The 18,802-nt window shown below is 36.9% G+C and overlaps 2 protein-coding genes across 18 annotated transcripts in view; one reads left to right on the plus strand and one right to left on the minus strand.

Annotated features, from left to right (window-relative positions):
• kcnt1b (potassium sodium-activated channel subfamily T member 1b) overlaps positions 1–11,056 on the plus strand; it is a 105,193-nt gene extending 94,137 nt beyond the window's left edge. For 8 of the 17 annotated variants that reach the window (XM_048189311.1, XM_048189312.1, XM_048189313.1 and 5 more), the window contains 8 exons: positions 1,417–1,545; positions 1,824–1,844; positions 2,619–2,910; positions 4,177–4,239; positions 5,351–5,380; positions 6,034–6,045; positions 6,416–6,500; positions 8,469–11,056. In XM_048189311.1, coding sequence (XP_048045268.1) covers positions 1,417–1,545; positions 1,824–1,844; positions 2,619–2,910; positions 4,177–4,239; positions 5,351–5,380; positions 6,034–6,045; positions 6,416–6,500; positions 8,469–8,586 — 750 coding nt within the window. In that variant the 3' untranslated portion in view covers positions 8,587–11,056. The remainder of the gene's footprint in view (positions 1–1,416; positions 1,546–1,823; positions 1,845–2,618; positions 2,911–4,176; positions 4,240–5,350; positions 5,381–6,033; positions 6,046–6,415; positions 6,501–8,468) is intronic. The other 9 variants (XM_048189314.1, XM_048189316.1, XM_048189322.1 and 6 more) reach the window with 6 other exon arrangements.
• A 24-nt stretch (positions 11,057–11,080) lies between these two features.
• On the minus strand, positions 11,081–18,260 carry LOC125267565. Its single transcript, XM_048189330.1, has 4 exons — positions 17,595–18,260; positions 16,426–16,950; positions 13,254–13,481; positions 11,081–13,146 (listed from the first exon to the last, which is right to left on the minus strand). Exons 1-4 carry the CDS (start codon positions 17,713–17,715, stop codon positions 11,423–11,425), a joined length of 2,598 nt encoding a protein of 865 aa, XP_048045287.1. The 5' UTR covers positions 17,716–18,260; the 3' UTR covers positions 11,081–11,422.
• Positions 18,261–18,802: the final 542 nt, after the last annotated feature.

Raw genomic sequence — 18,802 nt, forward strand, 5'->3', positions numbered from 1 at the left:
TGAAGGCCCACATGAAGTTTGCTAAAAAACACCTGAAGGACTCCAAGATGGTGAGAAATAAGATTCTCTGGTCTGAGTAGACCAAGATAGAACTTTTTGGCCTTAATTCTAAGCGGTATGTGTGGAGAAAACCAGACACTGCATCATGCTGTGGGGGTGTTTTTCAGCTGCCGGGACAGGACGACTGGTTGCAATCGAGGGAAATATGAATGCGGCCAATTACAGGGATATCCTGGATGAAAACCTTCTCCAGAGTGCTCAGGACCTCAGACTGGGCTGAAGGTTTACCTTCCAACAAGACAATGACCCTAAGCACACAGCTAAAATAACGAAGGAGTGGCTTCACAATAACTCCATGACTGTTCTTGAATGCCAGCCAGAGCCCTGACTTAAACCCAATTGAGCATCTCTGGAGAGACCTAAAAATGGCTGTCCACCAACGTTTACCATCTCGGAGGATCTCCAAATCCAGGTGTGAAAAACTTGCATCTTTCCCAAAAAGACTCATGGCTGTATTAGATCAAAAGTGTGCTTCTACTAAATACTGAGCAAAGGGTCTGAATACTTAGGACCATGTGATTTCAGTTTTTCTTTTTTAATTAAATCTGCAAAAATGTCAACAATTCTGTTTTTTTCTGTCAATATGTCAATATATGTAAGCAATAAGGTACTCGAGGCTGCGCTGTATCGTGAATAAGTTAGCTGTGACTTATTCACGATACAGCACTAGCCTCAAGTACCTCATTGCTTTTATAAAACGGTTACCACACAATACAAATATTAAAGCCAAAAATATGTATCAATGCAACTTTCATGAAGTAAACTTTCACTAAAAGCCTTCCTACTGCTGGAAAAATTAGTCCCTGACCGTGAATGGCAACAGAAGTTACATTATAACGCCATTAGATGGCGGCAAAGACTGTCTTTATGAGTGTGTCAGTCAGTAGCGAAGACTTTTACATTGAAAATCAGTCAGTCACGGGAAAACCCCTTAACTGTTAAAAGGACAAGATAATATCGGACATTTAAACAGATTTTTTTATTATGAACGTAGGACTGACCTGAAGGAAAATGCTAAATCTGAATGCAGGTAATAAACTCGCTCACTCGATCTCTTTCTCACAATACTCTTCTACATTATACAGTAAGCTTCAATGAACAATATCAATTGAGAACAAACAGTTTACGTTGCTAAGAGTGGTTGCTAAAGGTGTTGTGTGGTGATACACAGAACCATTGGGTGAAGCGGTCGTAGTCGTGTTTTATTGTGAATAAAACACAGCTATTGACCAATCAGAATCAAGGACAGGAACTAACCATTTCATATATACTTGCTATTTTGTTAGTTTAGCTTAGTTTAGTTTGGTAAAATGTAACCTGCATGTTAATGAGCTTTACCTTTCACTTTTGAAACAGATGAAGGTAACGGAAGAGGACTTATGGATCCGGACATATGGAAGACTTTTCCAGAAGCTGTGTTCATCCAGTGCAGAAATTCCCATTGGGATTTACCGCACTGAATCTCACATGTTCTCTTCCTCAGAGGTGAGATGAGATTAAGAGGAAGAGATCTGAGAGTTCAGACACGGCTGAATACGCTCATTTTATACGGTCCATGCAGCTCCAAATGCTTGCACTGCAGATTCGATCTGTCACTGTGCCTCCACTTAATCTTGTGCAGTGTTGAAGATTTACAGCTTTATTTTGGGCTAAATCATGGCTTTGCTGGCTGCCTTATTAGCTGTGTTGTGACTTGAAGCTTGTGCAATCCTTGTGCTAATCATTTCTCATTTTGATCATTCACAACTATTGCTTTTTTTCAGTTTAAGGAGGTTTGCAAAGAGGTAAGAATACAGTCTTCACCCCATTTCTCAACCACATTCTCATATGTTAATGTAATTATGCTGTGTTTCAATGGCTCATTGTCTGTCCAGTGTCCATTACTCTTTTCTATCATGATATGCTAATGTAATCTAAATAATTTGTTTAAAAAATAATAATAATAATAATTTAGTAATGTAGCAGGTTTATTTAAAGGTGTATTAAGTAGTTTCTAGACTCAAAACTTTTTACCCCAAATATGAGGACCCTTTTAGAAATGTAAAGGCAGCTATATATTTTCACATTTTAAATATCCATTTATACTGTGTGACAAAATTATTGAGCATATTGTTTACATTATTCAATAATTGTTTTTATGATAACTGTACTGAATCCCAATCAAATAATTTACATTTTTAATAATTATCATCTGGAAAATATTTACTTTATTTTTTGGACTTTCACTACCATTCAAACGTTTGGGGTCAGTAAGATTTGTTAATGTTTTATGTAGTTTCTTATCCTTACCGAGGCTGCAATTTAGTAAAAATAGCAGTAAAATATTATTACTATTTCAAATATTTTTCATTTTCAATCATATCAGAAGGTGAATTAGAGACAGCTAAAAATATGTGCCTTTACTTAGTGCACCTTTACAGAATAAAGTGGTTCAACTGCTAATAAACTGATACAAAAAAAAGAACAACATAATGAATTCAGCCCTCTGACAATGAAAACATCAGCCCACCACTTTAAACACTGTTAACCTATTGACAACCCGTTGCCATGCTAACCAGTCTCAGGTGTCTGTGGAGGACTGTGAGGACCCGCGAGACCGCAGGGAATCCTGGAAAGAGAAAACCGCCCACAGAAACTCCACAGGGAGCGACCAGTCAGAGCACCCACTCCTGCGGAAGAAGAGCATGCAGTGGGCGAGACGGCTGAGCAGGAAAAACACCAAACCACCCAGTCGAGCTGAACGCATCAATCAACAGCGCCTGAACCTGTACCGGCGCTCCGAGAGACAGGAGCTGTCAGAGCTGGTGAAGAACCGCATGAAGCACTTAGGGCTGCCCACTGTCGGATACGGTAAGTTTGACGAGGGGAAGTGAGTATTTCCACTTGTGCCTACTAAAATACTGAAGGTTCAGAACCGCTTGCATTTATGTCTTTTTGATATATTGTGTCATTATAAATGACACATATGTTGGAGATCTGTTTTCACAGTGTTTCTCTTTGTAAATCCCCCTCCCCTTGTGTCCCCTGCATCAATCATTATTCTTCTGAAACGTCCTTTATCAGGGATCACAGGAAAACTATAAACAGAAAGAGAAAGGAAATATATTTTACGTCTTTATTATAAATCAGTGCATAAGGGAATATTTTTAAAGGGATAGTTCACCTGAAATTCTGTCATCATTTACTCACCCTCAAGATGTTCCAAACCTGTGTGAGTTTCTCTCTTCTGCTGAAAACAACTTCAATATTTATGGAAGTCAATGGGACCCATCAACTGTTTGGTTACCCATATTCTTCAAAATATCTTCTTTTGTGTTATAGATGAAGAAAGATATTCACACAGGTTTGGAATAACTTGAGGGGGAGTAAATGTCAGAATTTTCATTTTTTGATGAAATATCCCTTTAATGTTCAAATTTTACTTTTTCCAAGACTTTTTTCCAATGGTGTCCAATGGTCTCAAACCACTAGTGAAAATATTTTTCTATTATGTAATTGACATATCACTTTGAGCACAAAAAAAAAAAAAAAAAAAAACTCCACAAGTTTTGGTCCTCACTGTATATCATAGATGTTCCTGAGAAGAAAAATTCTCCGTATTATAGCAGGTGGGTTGAATAGCATCATGATGAATATGATTTACTGTTGAAGGGTAGGTGGTCATTTGACAGGCCAGAGTTCACCATCGACAACTTCTGTTTTGTGTGTCCTGCCTTGTCTTTTACTCTATATTCACCTTTCTAAAAACTTCATTCTACTCACTTTCTATCCTCCATGTTGCAAAAAATCATTCTCTGATTTCCATTAGTCAACTCTGAGAAATACTGTTGAAAACTGAAGGTGAAATGTGTAATTTTTCATGTTAAAACTACTTCGTATCCCATTTTACAAAGAAATTTCACACTGTATCTTTACAAATGAGACACAAAACATTTTATGGTCCTATAATTAATATAAATTCATAATAGTATAAATATTCATGATATTTTGAGAATGTTTTTTGCATGGTGATTTTTTTTCTTGATCTTTCTCTTGAAAAAGTGCTGCTTTTTCTGCTGCTTGCTTGACCTTTTCTTTCTTATCTTCCTACTTTCGCCTTTTCCCTGCACACTGTAGAGGACGTAGCTAATTTAACTGCAAGTGATGTGATGAACCGAGTAAATCTAGGATATTTGCAAGGTAAATCCACTCAACAACACTGTTCCTGTAGTATGGGATTGTTCCAGTAGATCGAGTCACTTGATTAATGAGCTGAATGAAGCCAGATATTCTCCACTGCTCAGTTTGTCCAGTGACAATAATTGGAACAGCATCAGCAGTCTGTATTTAATAGGATAAGCACTAGAATTCAAAAGAAATGCTTTGTGACATTTTAATAGGCCTTTTTGTTTCTTTTAGATTTAAAAGTCATATATGCAGAGTTTTGAAAATGTATCTGATTCTTAAATTTTCTTGGTAGACAGTTTCTTACTAAAGCTACATGAAAATATCCAAAGCCTGCAGTTCTCCTGCTTTTACATTTTTTCCAGATGACATCATCAGTAGGCTAGTCTGTGTCCCATGAGCCTTCCTCTTATCTTATTAAAAACAGACCGCAGGAAACTGCTGGCTATTGACATTATAATGACGCTGGACAAAACGAAGCACATGGTTGAACGATCCTTACGCTTATCTGTAAAGCCAACTTATGTTATTATATTTGAGTTTGCATTTATGTATAATTATTATTACACAGCTCACTGGAATACTTGGTTCTAAATGGTCAAATACAGCATTCTCCAATCCAATATTTTTGTATAATGACCACATATTGAGTCATTTCAACTTAAATTAATGATCCACATCCATTTTTTTTAAGTAGCCGTGTAATAAGCGATATAATGCGCAGTCAGCCAGACATTATTGCAAAATAAAAGCCTTCAGCTTTTTGTCACCATCCTGATTACAATCATTTTGCGATGATGGCTGTACCTTATTCCGTACATATACATAAATGCAAAAAAGTATAGCATTTTATTATGAATTAGATGCAATTATAAAGCTTGTAATATACAGTATTTGCAGACTTTGTATTTTTCATGTCTATCAGCTACAATTTTTATTATGTGAATGCATTTTTTTTTTTTACCCAAATTAGCAGTATCGCACCTAACATCGTCTCATTATGTTTGCAAAATGAACAACAATGTCATTTGACAGCAGTGCTGACGTGTTTATGAAATGATGAAGTCTGATTTTATAGTTAAATTAGTGATGTAGTTGTCTTTTTCTCCTCTGGTACGAACTGAAGAGGGTACTTACATGACAGAGGGTACTGCAGGTACTCACTGGCATATGAGCATTGATATAAGACATGATGAGTGAGGGCTTTTGATTCCAGGATGTTTGGACAGAGTGGAGTAGAAACCATTCAGTCTTTGTTGGAAGGGTCCAACTAGTGCAGGTATTCAGGTGCACACTTATAAGTCTGCTTGTACTGATTTACAGCGTTGTTTTTGTTTTTTAAATTCTTTTTAATGGGGTGATACTGGGAGAAGTAGTATTTGGGTTTCCCATTGGTGTAATTATTTAATTAGCATTTGGCTATTGCCTCCTCCCAATCCCACACTACTAATGTTTTTTGCTTCACTCTGATTGGTCGAGCTTTGGCTTAGTGGGCCTGACAGTTCTTCTAAGCATGCTTATATTTGTGTATGTCAGTCTCACTGTTTGCTGACTTTGGGCTGTGTGTTGGCATGGCAACAGAGCAACGTTCATGGGGTCAGCTGTGACTATGATGCAGTTAACTGATGAATGGATGGATGGACGGATGGATGGATTGAAAGACTGAATGCGTGGGTGGATGCGGACCTTGTCTGCATGCGTCCGCGCATGGGGAGCGCTTGCGGTTGCATGGGCGTTCCGTAAATGCAGCCATGCCCTGTCAGTAACGGTTAGCCCTTCTCTCTCTTTTACCTGGCCTGGCGTTATAAGTGGCTCAAACAGGTGGGTTTGGAGAAGCAGAGGCACTTTGTCCCAGTCTTGAGTCCCTTATTCCCAGACCTGCAAAGGTTTACACTTCTCATTCATTTACAAGCAGGTAAAATACAACAAAACCTCAGAAACCCAGCGGTAACAAAATCGTAACACTGTGGGGTTACACAACAATTGCTTCCCTTTTTAACATTTTATTTAATACATTTTCCTACTTTTGTTGGCTATTCTGACTCAATTCAACAGTATAGTTTCATTATTTATAATAGGGAGCAGATACAGAGATAAATGTTACAGAGAATTGTGTTACATGAATGTTTTTGATTATTAAGAACTGATACAGGTTAAGTACGACAGTGATGCTGTTTTGTTTCTCTTGCAGATGAAATGAATGATAATCAGAACACGTTGTCATATGTGCTGATAAACCCTCCTCCGGACACCATTCTAGAGCTCAATGACATTGTGTAAGTGTCATATTTAAACTGATTTGCGATTGCAGTAGGGAGAATATTGGGATCAGAAATGCAGTATTCAAATTCAGGTCGGTCACGTCAAAAGCAAAATCGACTATCCTCACTCACTGATTTTCCTGTGTCAACATATTTTGTTGATCCTAGAGCAGTATTCCTGTTTGAAAATGTAATCCTATCCATATCCCTACCCATAAGTTATCCCAACACTATTTGCACAAGGAAAAAATAAATACAATAAATAAAATAACCAAAAATATAAAATAAATAAAGAAAAAAAGAAAAAATGAGATCAGGTTGGTTATCCCTAAAATTAAAGAGAAATGATAGGTGAATAACGCTGATGTAGAAGCACCTAACCTTGGTTGTAAGCCTAAACTTGACATAAATTGTAAACATGTCCCTCAAATCTGATTGGCTGATTGTAATGTTGTTCCAGGATCAATAAAGATGTTGATCCAAGAACATGTTGCGCTTGGTAAAATCAGATTCTTCCACCCTCCATGCCACTGTTCCTGTTACTGGATTGGTTTCTTTTTGTAATTTTGCCTGGCTCAACCAGACAGTGAAGGGCGGAGTTAGTATAAATAGCATTTGCAAAGACGATGGGATATTTGCACTTAGTGTAAAAAGACACTGTATTTTTTTCTAACATTTTGTGATTGCATGACTTTGGTTATGGATCAGCATTTGATGTTAAAGGTCCCGTTCTTCGTGATCCCATGTTTCAAACTTTAGTTAGTGTGTAATGTTGTTGTTAGAGTATAAATAAAATCTGTAAAATTTTAAAGCTCAAAGTTCAATGCCAAGCGAGATATTTTATTTAACAGAAGTCGCCTACGTCGAACGGCCAGTTTGGACTACATCCCTCTACTTCCTCCTTTAATGACGTCACTAAAACAGTTTTTTGACTAACCTCCGCCCACAGGAATACACAAGAGTTGCGTTTGTAGAGTGTGTTTGTCACCATGTCGTCGAAACGCTGTTATTTTCATCCCGCAGTCCAATCACCGGGTCTGATTCCGGCTCAAATTGATAGGGTAAAATTAAAGACATGTTTACAATAACACTGAGCGCATGCATCTCCACGTTATGGTAAGAGGCGTGACCTTTCCGGGCAAGGTTCGCTGCTGCTGTCGAATCACAAGGAAGTCATCGGCCCGTTTTTATGACAGTGGAAACAGCGGTATACAGATAAGTAAATTATGTGAAAAATACTGTGTTTTTTTACACGCGAAACATGAACACATGTTATATTGTACACTATAAACACAATCAAAGCTTCAAAAAACCACGAAAAACGGGACCTTTAAAGGGTTAGTTCACCCAAAAATTAAAATGATGTCATTTATTACTCACCCTCATGTCGTTCTACACCCGTAAGACCTTCGTTCATCTTTGGAACACAAATTAAGATATTTTTGATGAAATCAGATGGCTCAGTAAGGCCTCCATTGCCAGCAGCATCAATGAACCTCTCAAGATCCAGAAAGGTACTAAAGACATACTTAAAACAGTTCATGTGAGTTCAGCGTTCTACCTTAAAATTATAAAGCGACGAGAATACTTTTTGTGCACCAAAAAAAAAAAAAAAAACGACTTTTAAACAACATTTACCACTGATTCGAAACAAAAGATTCGTAAAGCTTCGAAGCAGTGTTATGAAATCGGCCTTATTTTGTTTTTTTTTTGGCGCACAAAAAGTATTCTCGTCGCTTTATAAGTCACATTGCGGGCAATAGAGGCCTCACTGAGCCATCGGATTTCATCAAAAATATCTTAATTTGTGTTCCAACGATGAACATTTCTTTGTGTTCCAAAGGTCTTACGGGTGTAGAACGACATGAGGGTGAGTAATAAATGACATTATTTTCATTTTTGGGTGAACTAACCCTTCAAACTGTGTGCTGGGTCTGACTGGCTGGTTTTTAACCCTACAACCTGATTTCCACCTCTCTGTAGCTACATCATCCGCTCTGATCCGCTGGCACACGTCCCTGAGAATCTCCCAGGGGCTTCAGCGGGAGCGAAGCAACGGCAAGACTATGGAGCTGAAACGAGGGACGAGACCCATCTGTAAGAACTGGAAGTTCTCGTTAACCCCGATTCCCTCCCTCCTCCGCCTTGAGCTGCTACAATCTGCATGAAGAACGTCAGGACACACAGCCAGCCAACCAACCACACAGACACGACCCATGTGCCAACACACTACAACCCAAGCTGCCCAACCAAGCCAAACGGCTGTAACTGTACCATTGAAATGATTTACAGATTCCTCTTTTCTACGACAGACATGTAGAATCTCGTGGCACATTTCAGACTTCTCTGGATGTGGCTGGTTATTACATTTTTGTATTTTAGACTTGGAGTGTGGGGTATGTTGAATCATTTTGGACCAAACTGGCTGTCCAAGCACTTTGGACTTATAGGGCAGTATATATCAGAAACGGTAGGTAAAGCAGTATTGAAGAGGGCAGCTAAAGAGAGAAAAAAGAAACAACTATTACACCAGTCAGCTGACTTGAGTGGACCAGAACACTGGATACTGCCCGGTAATACATGCGAGGTGTTTCAGTATGATATTGAACAGAATTAGTTTACATCAGTGCTATATTTTGTAAGTATATAACACATATATAGTACATATATATTTGTACATATACAAGTTAGTCACTTATTCTTTTACATGCTCAGTGACCTCTTAGTATTCACAGTATTTTGTTGTGATTTTGTCCTCAAAGCACAGTGTTTTACGTTTGAAATATGAAAAGCTAATCTCAAGCAGAAGCTTTTACATGTAACTAAACGCCATGATGATTTACTGTAAATTGTCAGTTATCACTACAAGCGCGTTCATACACCAGTTTACATGTGCCGAGAAAAGAACATTAAGTTCATCGCCATATGATTATGATCGATTTATAGCAGAAAATGGAACCTCTTCTACAGCAAACATGAAGATTCACAGGAACTGTACTGCACAAGCCAAGTATGCTTCAGGTGCATCACAAGTATTTCATGGGTGTAATTGAAGAGATGCCAAATGGTATAATATACACAAGATCAGCTTTGGAAAAGGTTTGATGTCAAATTTATGAATTATGTTTCGGTTATACAAAAGAAAATATTATTAAATATAATATACACTATTGGTAAACGTTATTTTTCTGACTTGACATTTCTGAAAGCTACCAGGTCTAAAAGCACCTGTATTAAAAAAAAACAAACATATTTATTTGAATTATTATTACTTTATTTTTGGGGGTGCAAAATGTACATTGCTACTACTCATTTAAGACAAAAATCTATCTGATTCTGACTCAAATATATCTAGACACATGGACAGATAGGGTGAATTTAGGTTGAATGGTACACATTTTGCCATTGAAATGACTAAGAAAAAGTGTCCCAATAAACCTGAATTCACCCGTACATGATTTGAAGTTGCCGATTGTATTGCACAAAGCTCTGTTGACAGAGCAGTACACCCTTCAAACTTCACAAGAAATCTTTTTTTTTTGAATTTACATTTCACAATACATTTTACATAAATGAAACCAATTTATGAGTGATTTCAAAGGTTTTATTCTGGATATTTTATTTTTTGGGGATCATAATACTTTTTTTTTTTTGCCTTCTGTATCAAGACATGCTTCTGTATTCCACTGCCCACTGTCATTTCTAGCAGAATATATGGAGCTAACATTTAAATCTATCATGAAAAGCTGCTTTTGCTTTTAATCTTTGTGTTCTTTAAATAGACATTTGTATTAATCTTTCATTGAGCAAAGTGGGCATTCACATTTTCTGTTCAAAGTAGCTAAGATTGAATACCTCTCACATAACGCTTACCTGTCTGTCTCCATAAGGAAATGTGATGGATGACAATGAGAGTGACAAAACAGGGAAATCATTGTAGCTATTATGTTTAAAATATTTCAGAATGGTATTATACATGACGTTTTCTGCCTTATTTTGCTTCCATGTAGAGCATATCAGTTTATTTATTGCTTATAGCATAGCTCCAAGACCTGTCAGTAGTATATGTGGGTATTACTAAGGGTTTTACCAACCCTTGGCATGTTAATGTTAACTCAAAATACTGTACAGTACATCAGACTATGTTCATGTTTTACTGCTTGTGTTACATTCCGGTCACTGTTTTCTCATGCTGATTTTTTCCCCCTAAATTTCCAGCCATCATTTGGAAAGATATGCATAATGTGCATGTTAAAAATAACAGCCTGCAGATTTCTTCTATTTTTACTAGTTCCCTACGACTTAAATACGATATCTTGATCAGCTGATTACAGCTGTTGTAATTTACAGAATTTCTTTGTGTTGTTTTTTTTTTTTTTGGTAGTTATAGAAAAACATGGACCATGCATGTCCTAATCTTGCCAAATGTGTCAGAGACCCATGTTTACATTAGCTGGCTCCTGTTTTTGGATTGTACCGAACAATACATGAACTTCTAAATTTTGTACAATTTCTTAAATGAAGTCTGTACTAACGTAAGAATGAATCAATAAATGCTGCATGCAGCCAGAGACATGTGACAGTTTTTCCTACCAATGGATATTATGACTATTGATGTATAGAATCACAGTATAAACCAGGTTTGACAAATGTTACTTTACATTTAATAATGCAGTAAAAATTTCCAAATGTGTGTATAAGTCTGTACAATACTGTAGCAGTTGAAATGTTTTACATACAATATCTTACAGTATTTTTGTTTTGCAGGTTTCGCCTACAGAGCTGAAGAACATTATTACTTTAGGATCATATTTGTCATTTTTTTTAAATATAAATGTACTTATTTTTACAATTGTGGCACAGACACCAGATACACTTAGGGGGGGAAAAAAATTGTGAAATCAATCATTTATATACCTTATACATATTTCCAGCACCTAACGACTTTGTTTGAGCTTGTGTTTGTTTTTTTGTGTTTGTCTCCATCGGTCTCGGGTCCAGCGCCCATGATTTTCCACCACCTCATGTAGCAGGTCTATAAAGGTGTACTCATTCCCCAGCAACAAGCTGTCATCTTTTGGAGAACCTCCTGAAGGGGGCGCTCTTGAGTCAGAGCCATTACACACCTGACCCCGCCGCTGATCTCTATCAGCTCTTGGTACCGCCTTCTTCACTCTCCTGGACTGCTTTTGCAATTCTGATGCAACCTGCTCACTCTGTTGATCTCGGTGTGTCTTTTTCTTTACGCTCTGCATTTCCTCCATGTAATCTTTGTTGATTATCTCCTCTCCAACAGCAGGCTTTGACTTGGTGCCACCAAATGATGGATTAAAAATACTGAACAATTCAGAGCAGACCTCACTTTCTTCGATAGGCGAGTTCTTAGAAGATAAGTCGGAGAAGATGGTCGACTCAAGACCTGACCTCCATGTTTCCTCATTTGTAATAATTCTGCCATCCTCCCTCAGTGATATATTAGCGTTAGTGAAGTGTTCTTGTGCAGTGAAATGCTGGACTTTTTGAGTGGGTGACTCAAGACTTGCCCTGTAAGTGTCCTCATCAATAGCGACTCTGACATCTTCCATTGGGGCTGCGATTTCTGGCAGAAACTCCAGTGCATTGAACTGTGGGGCGGTTGGGAGGGTCGCAGGAGAAATCCTGGGATGAAATGGTCTGATTTCATGCCTGCAACCAGTTACAAATATTAGTTTGGGGAACACGTTAAGGACTTGTTGATTTTGAGCCCACTGCTTCTTCCACTGGACCGCAGTCGGAGGCCAGGTCAGTACCCGCCGAATGGGTCTTAAAGGTCCAGATGTACCTTTAGCAGTGTTCTGATCGACCACAGAGGTCTGGTTTTCCGGATCAGCACCAATCGTGAGGTAAGGCAGTTTCTCAGCAGTCTCCTCAGCCTGGGATGTCACATGCTTTACCTGGAGAATATCTTGACTGCTTCCTGCTCCAACGGTCAACTCATTCAGGTCTTCCACCATGTCAATCTCCACAACATTCTGAGGAACATCTTTGTCTACACTTGTTCCGGCTTTAACACTCTTATCAGTACCAGTATCTTCATTTTCCTCTTGAAGGCCTTCCATGTGTGATTCCAGGGTGTCTGTGGTGTTACTGAACTCAGTGAATCCATCATTCTCTTCGTTTGCAATGTTTTTTCCATCTTCCAATTTCTCCACCTCCTCAATATTCAGATTGTCGTCTTGTTTTTCAGAGGTCATCCATCCATTGTAATACTCATCATTTCTCACCCCAACTTCCTCAGTGGCCGCTTCTGCTTCGGTCTGTTTAGCAAACATTTCTGTCCTGCAGAGGATTGGCCCAGCGGAGCTTACACGTTTAATGGGTTCTCTAGTTTCATATTTCCCTGATGAATAAATATGGTAAATCTGTGATATCCTCTCGTCTCCAACCACCATCTGGTTTGTCCTCAGTAAGACCTCTCTTGTGGCAATTTGCGTTTTATTAGCAACTTCAGATTTTACTTTTTTGTTTTCTTCTCCGTAGCTCTTTGCAGTTGTGTTACTAGCCTGTATAATCTCAGATTTTTCTGAAGAAGGTTTTACAGCCTGTAGATGTTTCCTTTCTCGTTTCCTGTGGTACAGTACTGAGAGGACACAAATGACAAGTACCAGGGCACACAGTACCACTGGTTATATAATAAAAGGTTAGTCATTCACAACAATAACACAACACAAGCTACTGTACATGAAAGTTACCCAACTGAGAGCCAAGTAATGCAATGAATCTACCTACCAATTAAAATTATTAAAGTTGAGTGTCCAATTGTGAGAGGTTTGGTTATAATTACAGTGGCAGGACTTCCAGTGGTAAGGCTTGCATTGGTATGACTCGTAGTGGTAGGGCCCGTGGTTGTGAGGGTTTCACACTCTGGTACCTGCCATACTGGCTCACCTTTCAGAGCAGGTGGGCTGTAACAGCACACCGACATCTCATTCTCCAGCAAAGAGGCATTCTGCAGACCTGCAAAGATATATGAAAGTCATTTAAAATCCACAAAGTTCCACCCAAAAATGAAAATTATCTATCATAAGTAGGGGTGCACAGATACTGCACTCATGTACTCATACTCATCAAAAATGCTCTGATACCAAAAACCGATACCACAATGTGTGTATAGAGTTTGTGTCCAGACAAAGTAACACTGACAAACGAGCAAACATGGAGCACAATGGAGATATCAGAGAAGGATGTCCATGAAAAAAAAATGTATCAAATTAACAGAGTATTAAACAAATTAAATGTTCACACTATAGCTGCTGTGGGTGAGCTGGCAAGCGAAACACGCAGAGTACACTGAGCAAGCAGTGGCACAGATGCGCAAGCTTGTCGACGTCGCTGGAAAGTTTGTAGTTCGGTCGGATATGATCGTTCACTCAGTATACCAATGTGTACTACATGGAATGTGCAAGAACATGAACTGTTATGTGATTATGTATAACAAGTGGCTCCCTACATTACAGGAAGGCAGTACAGTACAGTAATCACATGACACTTTCGAGAAGTTTTCTGCACGGAAATATATGAAAAACTCTTCTCTTTCGTGTTTTCTTGCGCTTGAATGGACAAATTCACACATAATGATGTCAAAATGCACAAGTATCCTTGTGAAACAGTTGGTTATGTCTTAAGTGAACAAACAGTTGAGAAAGAAAACATGTGTAACTGTATGTTGGATACGTGCAGCTCTTAAAGTGACAGCAGCCTAATAAATTCTCTCTGTCCTCAATGTTTGTTGAGCAAAAGACAAAAATCACTCACTGCTCTTGACTGAATAACTTTTGTAACTTTGATAATGATGAATCTATTTTTATTTTATACAGTGAAGACTATTCAGTGTTATTTTACATTTGATTATTCTATTCAATTTCTGTACCTAAAAATTGTATCTAAAAAATTAACCACTGGCCCAACCATGCCAGTAGAAATAAATCCTTATTGTGCCCTGCTGGAGCAGCTCTAAATATTTCACTGTGCTATTAAATTAAAACTAAAATATGATAGAGCAATAATATGAACAGTGGCTACATTTTACAATACATTTTAATAGGCATAATTAGGAGTGAAAATAACTGAAGTAAATAACTGAAGTAAATAAATAAATAAATTATATATATATATATATATATATATATATATATATATATATATATATATATATATATATATATATATATATATATATATATATATATATATATATATATATATATATATATACACACAGTACAGTCCAAAAGTTTGGAACAATTAAGATTTTTAATGTTTTTAAAAGAAGTTTCGTCTGCTCACCAAGGCTACATTTATTTAATTAAAAATACAATAAAAAACAGTAATATTGTGAAATATTATTACAATTTAAAATAACTGTTTTCTATTTGAATATATTTCACAAAGTAATTTATTCCTGTGATGGCAAAACTGAATTTTCAGCATCATTACTCCAGTCTTCAGTGTCACATGATCCTTCAGAAATCATTCTAATATGCTGATCTGCTGCTCAAAAAACATTTAATGTGTACAATTGTACAAAATATTTGTGTACAATATTTTTTTTCAGGATTATTTGATGAATAGAAAGTTCAAAAGAACAGTGTTTATCTGAAATCTAATCTTTTGTAACATTATAAATGTCTTTACTGCCACTTTTGATTGATTTAATGCATCCTTGCTGAATAAAAGTATTCATTTCTTTAATTTCTTTTCAAAAAAATAAAAATAAAAATAAAAATTCTTACTGACCCCAAACTTTTGAAAGGTAGTGTATAATGCTACAGAAGCTTTGTATTTCAGATAAATGCTGTTCTTTTGAACTTTCTATTCATCAAGGAATTCTGAAAAAAAAAGTACACAACTGTTTTCAACATTGAAAATAATCATAAATGTTTATTGAGCAGCAAATCAGCATATTAGAATGATTTCTGAAGGATCATGTGACACTGAAGACTGGAGTAACGATGCTGAAAATTCAGCTTTGCATCACAGGAATAAATTACTTTGTCAAATATATTTAAATAGTACACAGTTATTTTAAATTGTAATAATATTTCACAATATTACTGTTTTTTACTGTATTTTTAATTAAATAAATGTAGCCTTGGTGAGCAGACGAATCTTCTTTTAAAAACATTAAAAATCTTAGTGGTTCCAAACTTTTGGACTGTACTATATATTATATATATTATATATTATATATATATTTGCTAAGCCAACTAATTTGATTCATATTCTTTTGTTTGTTTTTTTTGCCCAATATTTTTATATTTTTAAAAATAAAATAAAAAATGCAATAAAAATACAGGTATTAGTGCTCTACATCGGCAAGTATTAAAAATGAAAGTATCGGTATTTTAATAATGTTAAATCTATATTTATTTTATACAGCAAAGACTACACAGTGTTTTTTACATTATTACTTTATTCAATTTCTGTACCTAAAAAATGTAACCACTTGCCCAACCAAGTCAGCAATGATATTTATGCACTGTGCTATTAAATTAAAGATTAAATATGACAGAGCAATAATATGAACAGTCAAAATAACAATAGCTCCTATAATACATTTTAACAGGCATAATTAGGAGTGAAAATAACTGAAGGAAATAAATATTTGCTAAGTCGACTCATTGGATTCATGTTCTTTTGGTTTTTCTGCCCAATATTTTTTAAAAATGAAAAATGCAATGAAAATACAGGTATTGGGAAGTACTAAAAATGAAAGTATCAGTATCATTGTGGAAAAAGTGGTATACAATAATAATTATTCAAAACTGTTCTTTTCAATTTAAAATAAATTCAAATGGAATGAGTGTGAGGAGGAAATGATACTTTTTTTCTTTGCTTATTATAATGTTATATGGGTATTTCAGCAGCATTAGATAAAGTATGAGATAAAATTACTGTATACCTCTCAGGTATTTGGCAAAGTCCTTCACAGAGCAGGAGCAGTCCCAGGGATTTCCATCCAAACGGATCTGTGTGCCGTTAAGTGGAAGAAACAAATCTGCACTCAAATGTGTCAGTTGATTGTTGGACAGATCTAACTGCCTCAGTTTACTGAGACTGAGAAAACTACTCTGGGTTATGGTGTGAATCTGGTTCTGAGACAGATCTAGCATGAGCAGGTTTGACAGCCCATCAAGAGAATTATGATTCAGTGTAGTGATTTTATTATTTGACAGTCTGAGTGTCTCAAGTGCAGCGTGATGGCTAAACCAGTCTGACGAGACTTGGGAAAGATGATTATCATGCAAATTGAGAGTTTTGAGGCTTTGAAACTTATCAAAGGTTTGCGGTTCTATTGCTGTGACACCTTGGTGTGCCATAGTCAGACTGTTCACAGAGGTCAGGTTTGTGCTGTTAAACATGGATAAACTGATTTCTCCTAAACCACTCACAAAGATAATCACAGAGGTCAAGCCAGCAGGATAATCTAGAAAAAAAAAAAGAAAAAAAAAAAGACATAAAACTTTGTTAATCTGAATCTCCTGTTAAAGGGATAGTTTATCTAAAACTAATTTACTCGGCACATCTTTTGAAACCTTTCTGACTCCAGACTGCACTTTTCCCAATAATGAAAGTCAATGGTGACCAGGGCTCAAGCAGGATTTTCAGTAAATAAACACTTTCAGTCAGTTTTCCACATAAAGCTGTATGGCTATAGAAGACTTGGAGTAATGAGTCATACAGATCACTTCTGTGATCACCATTGGTCATTTCACAAATAATTATTATGTCAAGTAACAGTCTTAATCTTTTGTAAATAAATAATAAATGTCTCCCAATAATCTTTATTACACTTATTAGTAGACTGTCTGCTAAATATCTGCTAACACTTTATTTTGATGGTCCACCAACAGACATTCTACTGACTATAAGTAACGCAAGTACCTGCCAGCTTATTCTACTAAAACTACCCCTTACAGTCGACTAATACTCAACTAACTCTAATGAAAGTTAGTTGACATGTAGATGCAAGGTTACTCATAGTCAAAAGAATGTCTAAAGGGGACCATCAAAATAAAGTGTAACCGCACATTATTTTTATGAATATCAAGTGACTTCAGACCATCCTACCTTTTGGTATCTCCTTGCAAACATAGTCTGTATCTGTGTATATACAGGACTGAAACCATGCCTCGTGTATGCACTGGAACACCACAAAAATAAAGAGAGCTAGGCAGAAGAAAAGAAACATCTGTTTATATCACAATTTGATTGATTTTGAAGCAAACATCAAATCGAAGAGCAATAATACTCACCGTGCATACTGAAAAACTGCATATAACAATGCCTTCAGAGTTCCCGTCTAATGACCATCCATCCACCGAATGCCTGACCTGTAGAGCCCCCCGCTGAGGATAAACTACCAGTTGCCAAGAAACAAATGTGTCATCAGTGGACTGTCAAGGATACAGTGCTTGTCGATGAAGCACGGCCGCAGTGTTCCAGTTGGCAGAAGTTGGGACGCCCATCACGAGATCCCCAGTAATTAAACTACCATTTTTTCTAGCAATCACCCAATGACAGTAAAGTTTTTGATATAAGTTTATCAACTGCCAAAAAACTGTCAATTTAGTCAGTTATGTACAATGTTCAACACTTGATACTAATATTCATTACTATGAGGCAAAGCTTACAGTGGGTACGGAAAGTATTCAGAACCCCTTAAATTTTTCACTCATTGTTATATTGCAGCCATTTGCTAAAATCGTTTAAGTTCATTTTTTTCCTCATTAATGTACACACAGCACCCCATAATGATAGAAAAACACAGAATTGTTGACATTTTTGCAGATTTATTAAAAAAGAAAAACTGAAATATCATATGGTCCTAAGTATTCAGACCCTTTGCTGTGACACTACCTCAGGTGCTGTCCATTTCTTCTGATCATCCTTGAGATGGTTCTACACCTTCATTTGAGTCCAGCTGTGTTTGATTCTACTGATTGGACTTGATTAGGAAAGCCACACACCTGTCTATACAAGACCTTACAGCTCACAGTGCATGTCAGAGCAAATGAGAATCATGAGGTCAAAGGAACTGCCTGAACAGCTCAGAGACAGAATTGTGGCAAGGCACAGATCTGGCCAAGGTTACAAAAAAATTTCTGCTGCACTTAAGGTTCCTAAGAGCACAGTGGCCTCCATAATCTTTAAATGGAAGACGTTTGGGACGACCAGAACCCTTGCTAGAGCTGGCCGTCCCGCCAAACTGAGCTATCAGGGGAGAAAAGCCTTGGTGAGAGAGGTAAAGAAGAACCCAAAGATCACTGTGGCTGAGC

Source organism: Megalobrama amblycephala, linkage group LG4, assembly GCF_018812025.1.
Source record: "Megalobrama amblycephala isolate DHTTF-2021 linkage group LG4, ASM1881202v1, whole genome shotgun sequence".
NCBI classification, from domain to species: Eukaryota; Metazoa; Chordata; class Actinopteri; order Cypriniformes; family Xenocyprididae; genus Megalobrama; species Megalobrama amblycephala.

Coding starts and splice junctions, on each gene's coding strand:
- LOC125267565 (XM_048189330.1), bottom strand. CDS start 17,715: ATGTTTCTTTTCTTCTGCCTAGCTCTCTTTATTTTTGTGGTGTTCCAG. Junction 16,951..17,594: donor TTGCAAGGAGATACCAAAAG/GTAGGATGGTCT, acceptor TTTTTTTTCTAG/ATTATCCTGCTGGCTTGACC. Junction 13,147..13,253: donor AACTTTAATAATTTTAATTG/GTAGGTAGATTC, acceptor TTATATAACCAG/TGGTACTGTGTGCCCTGGTA.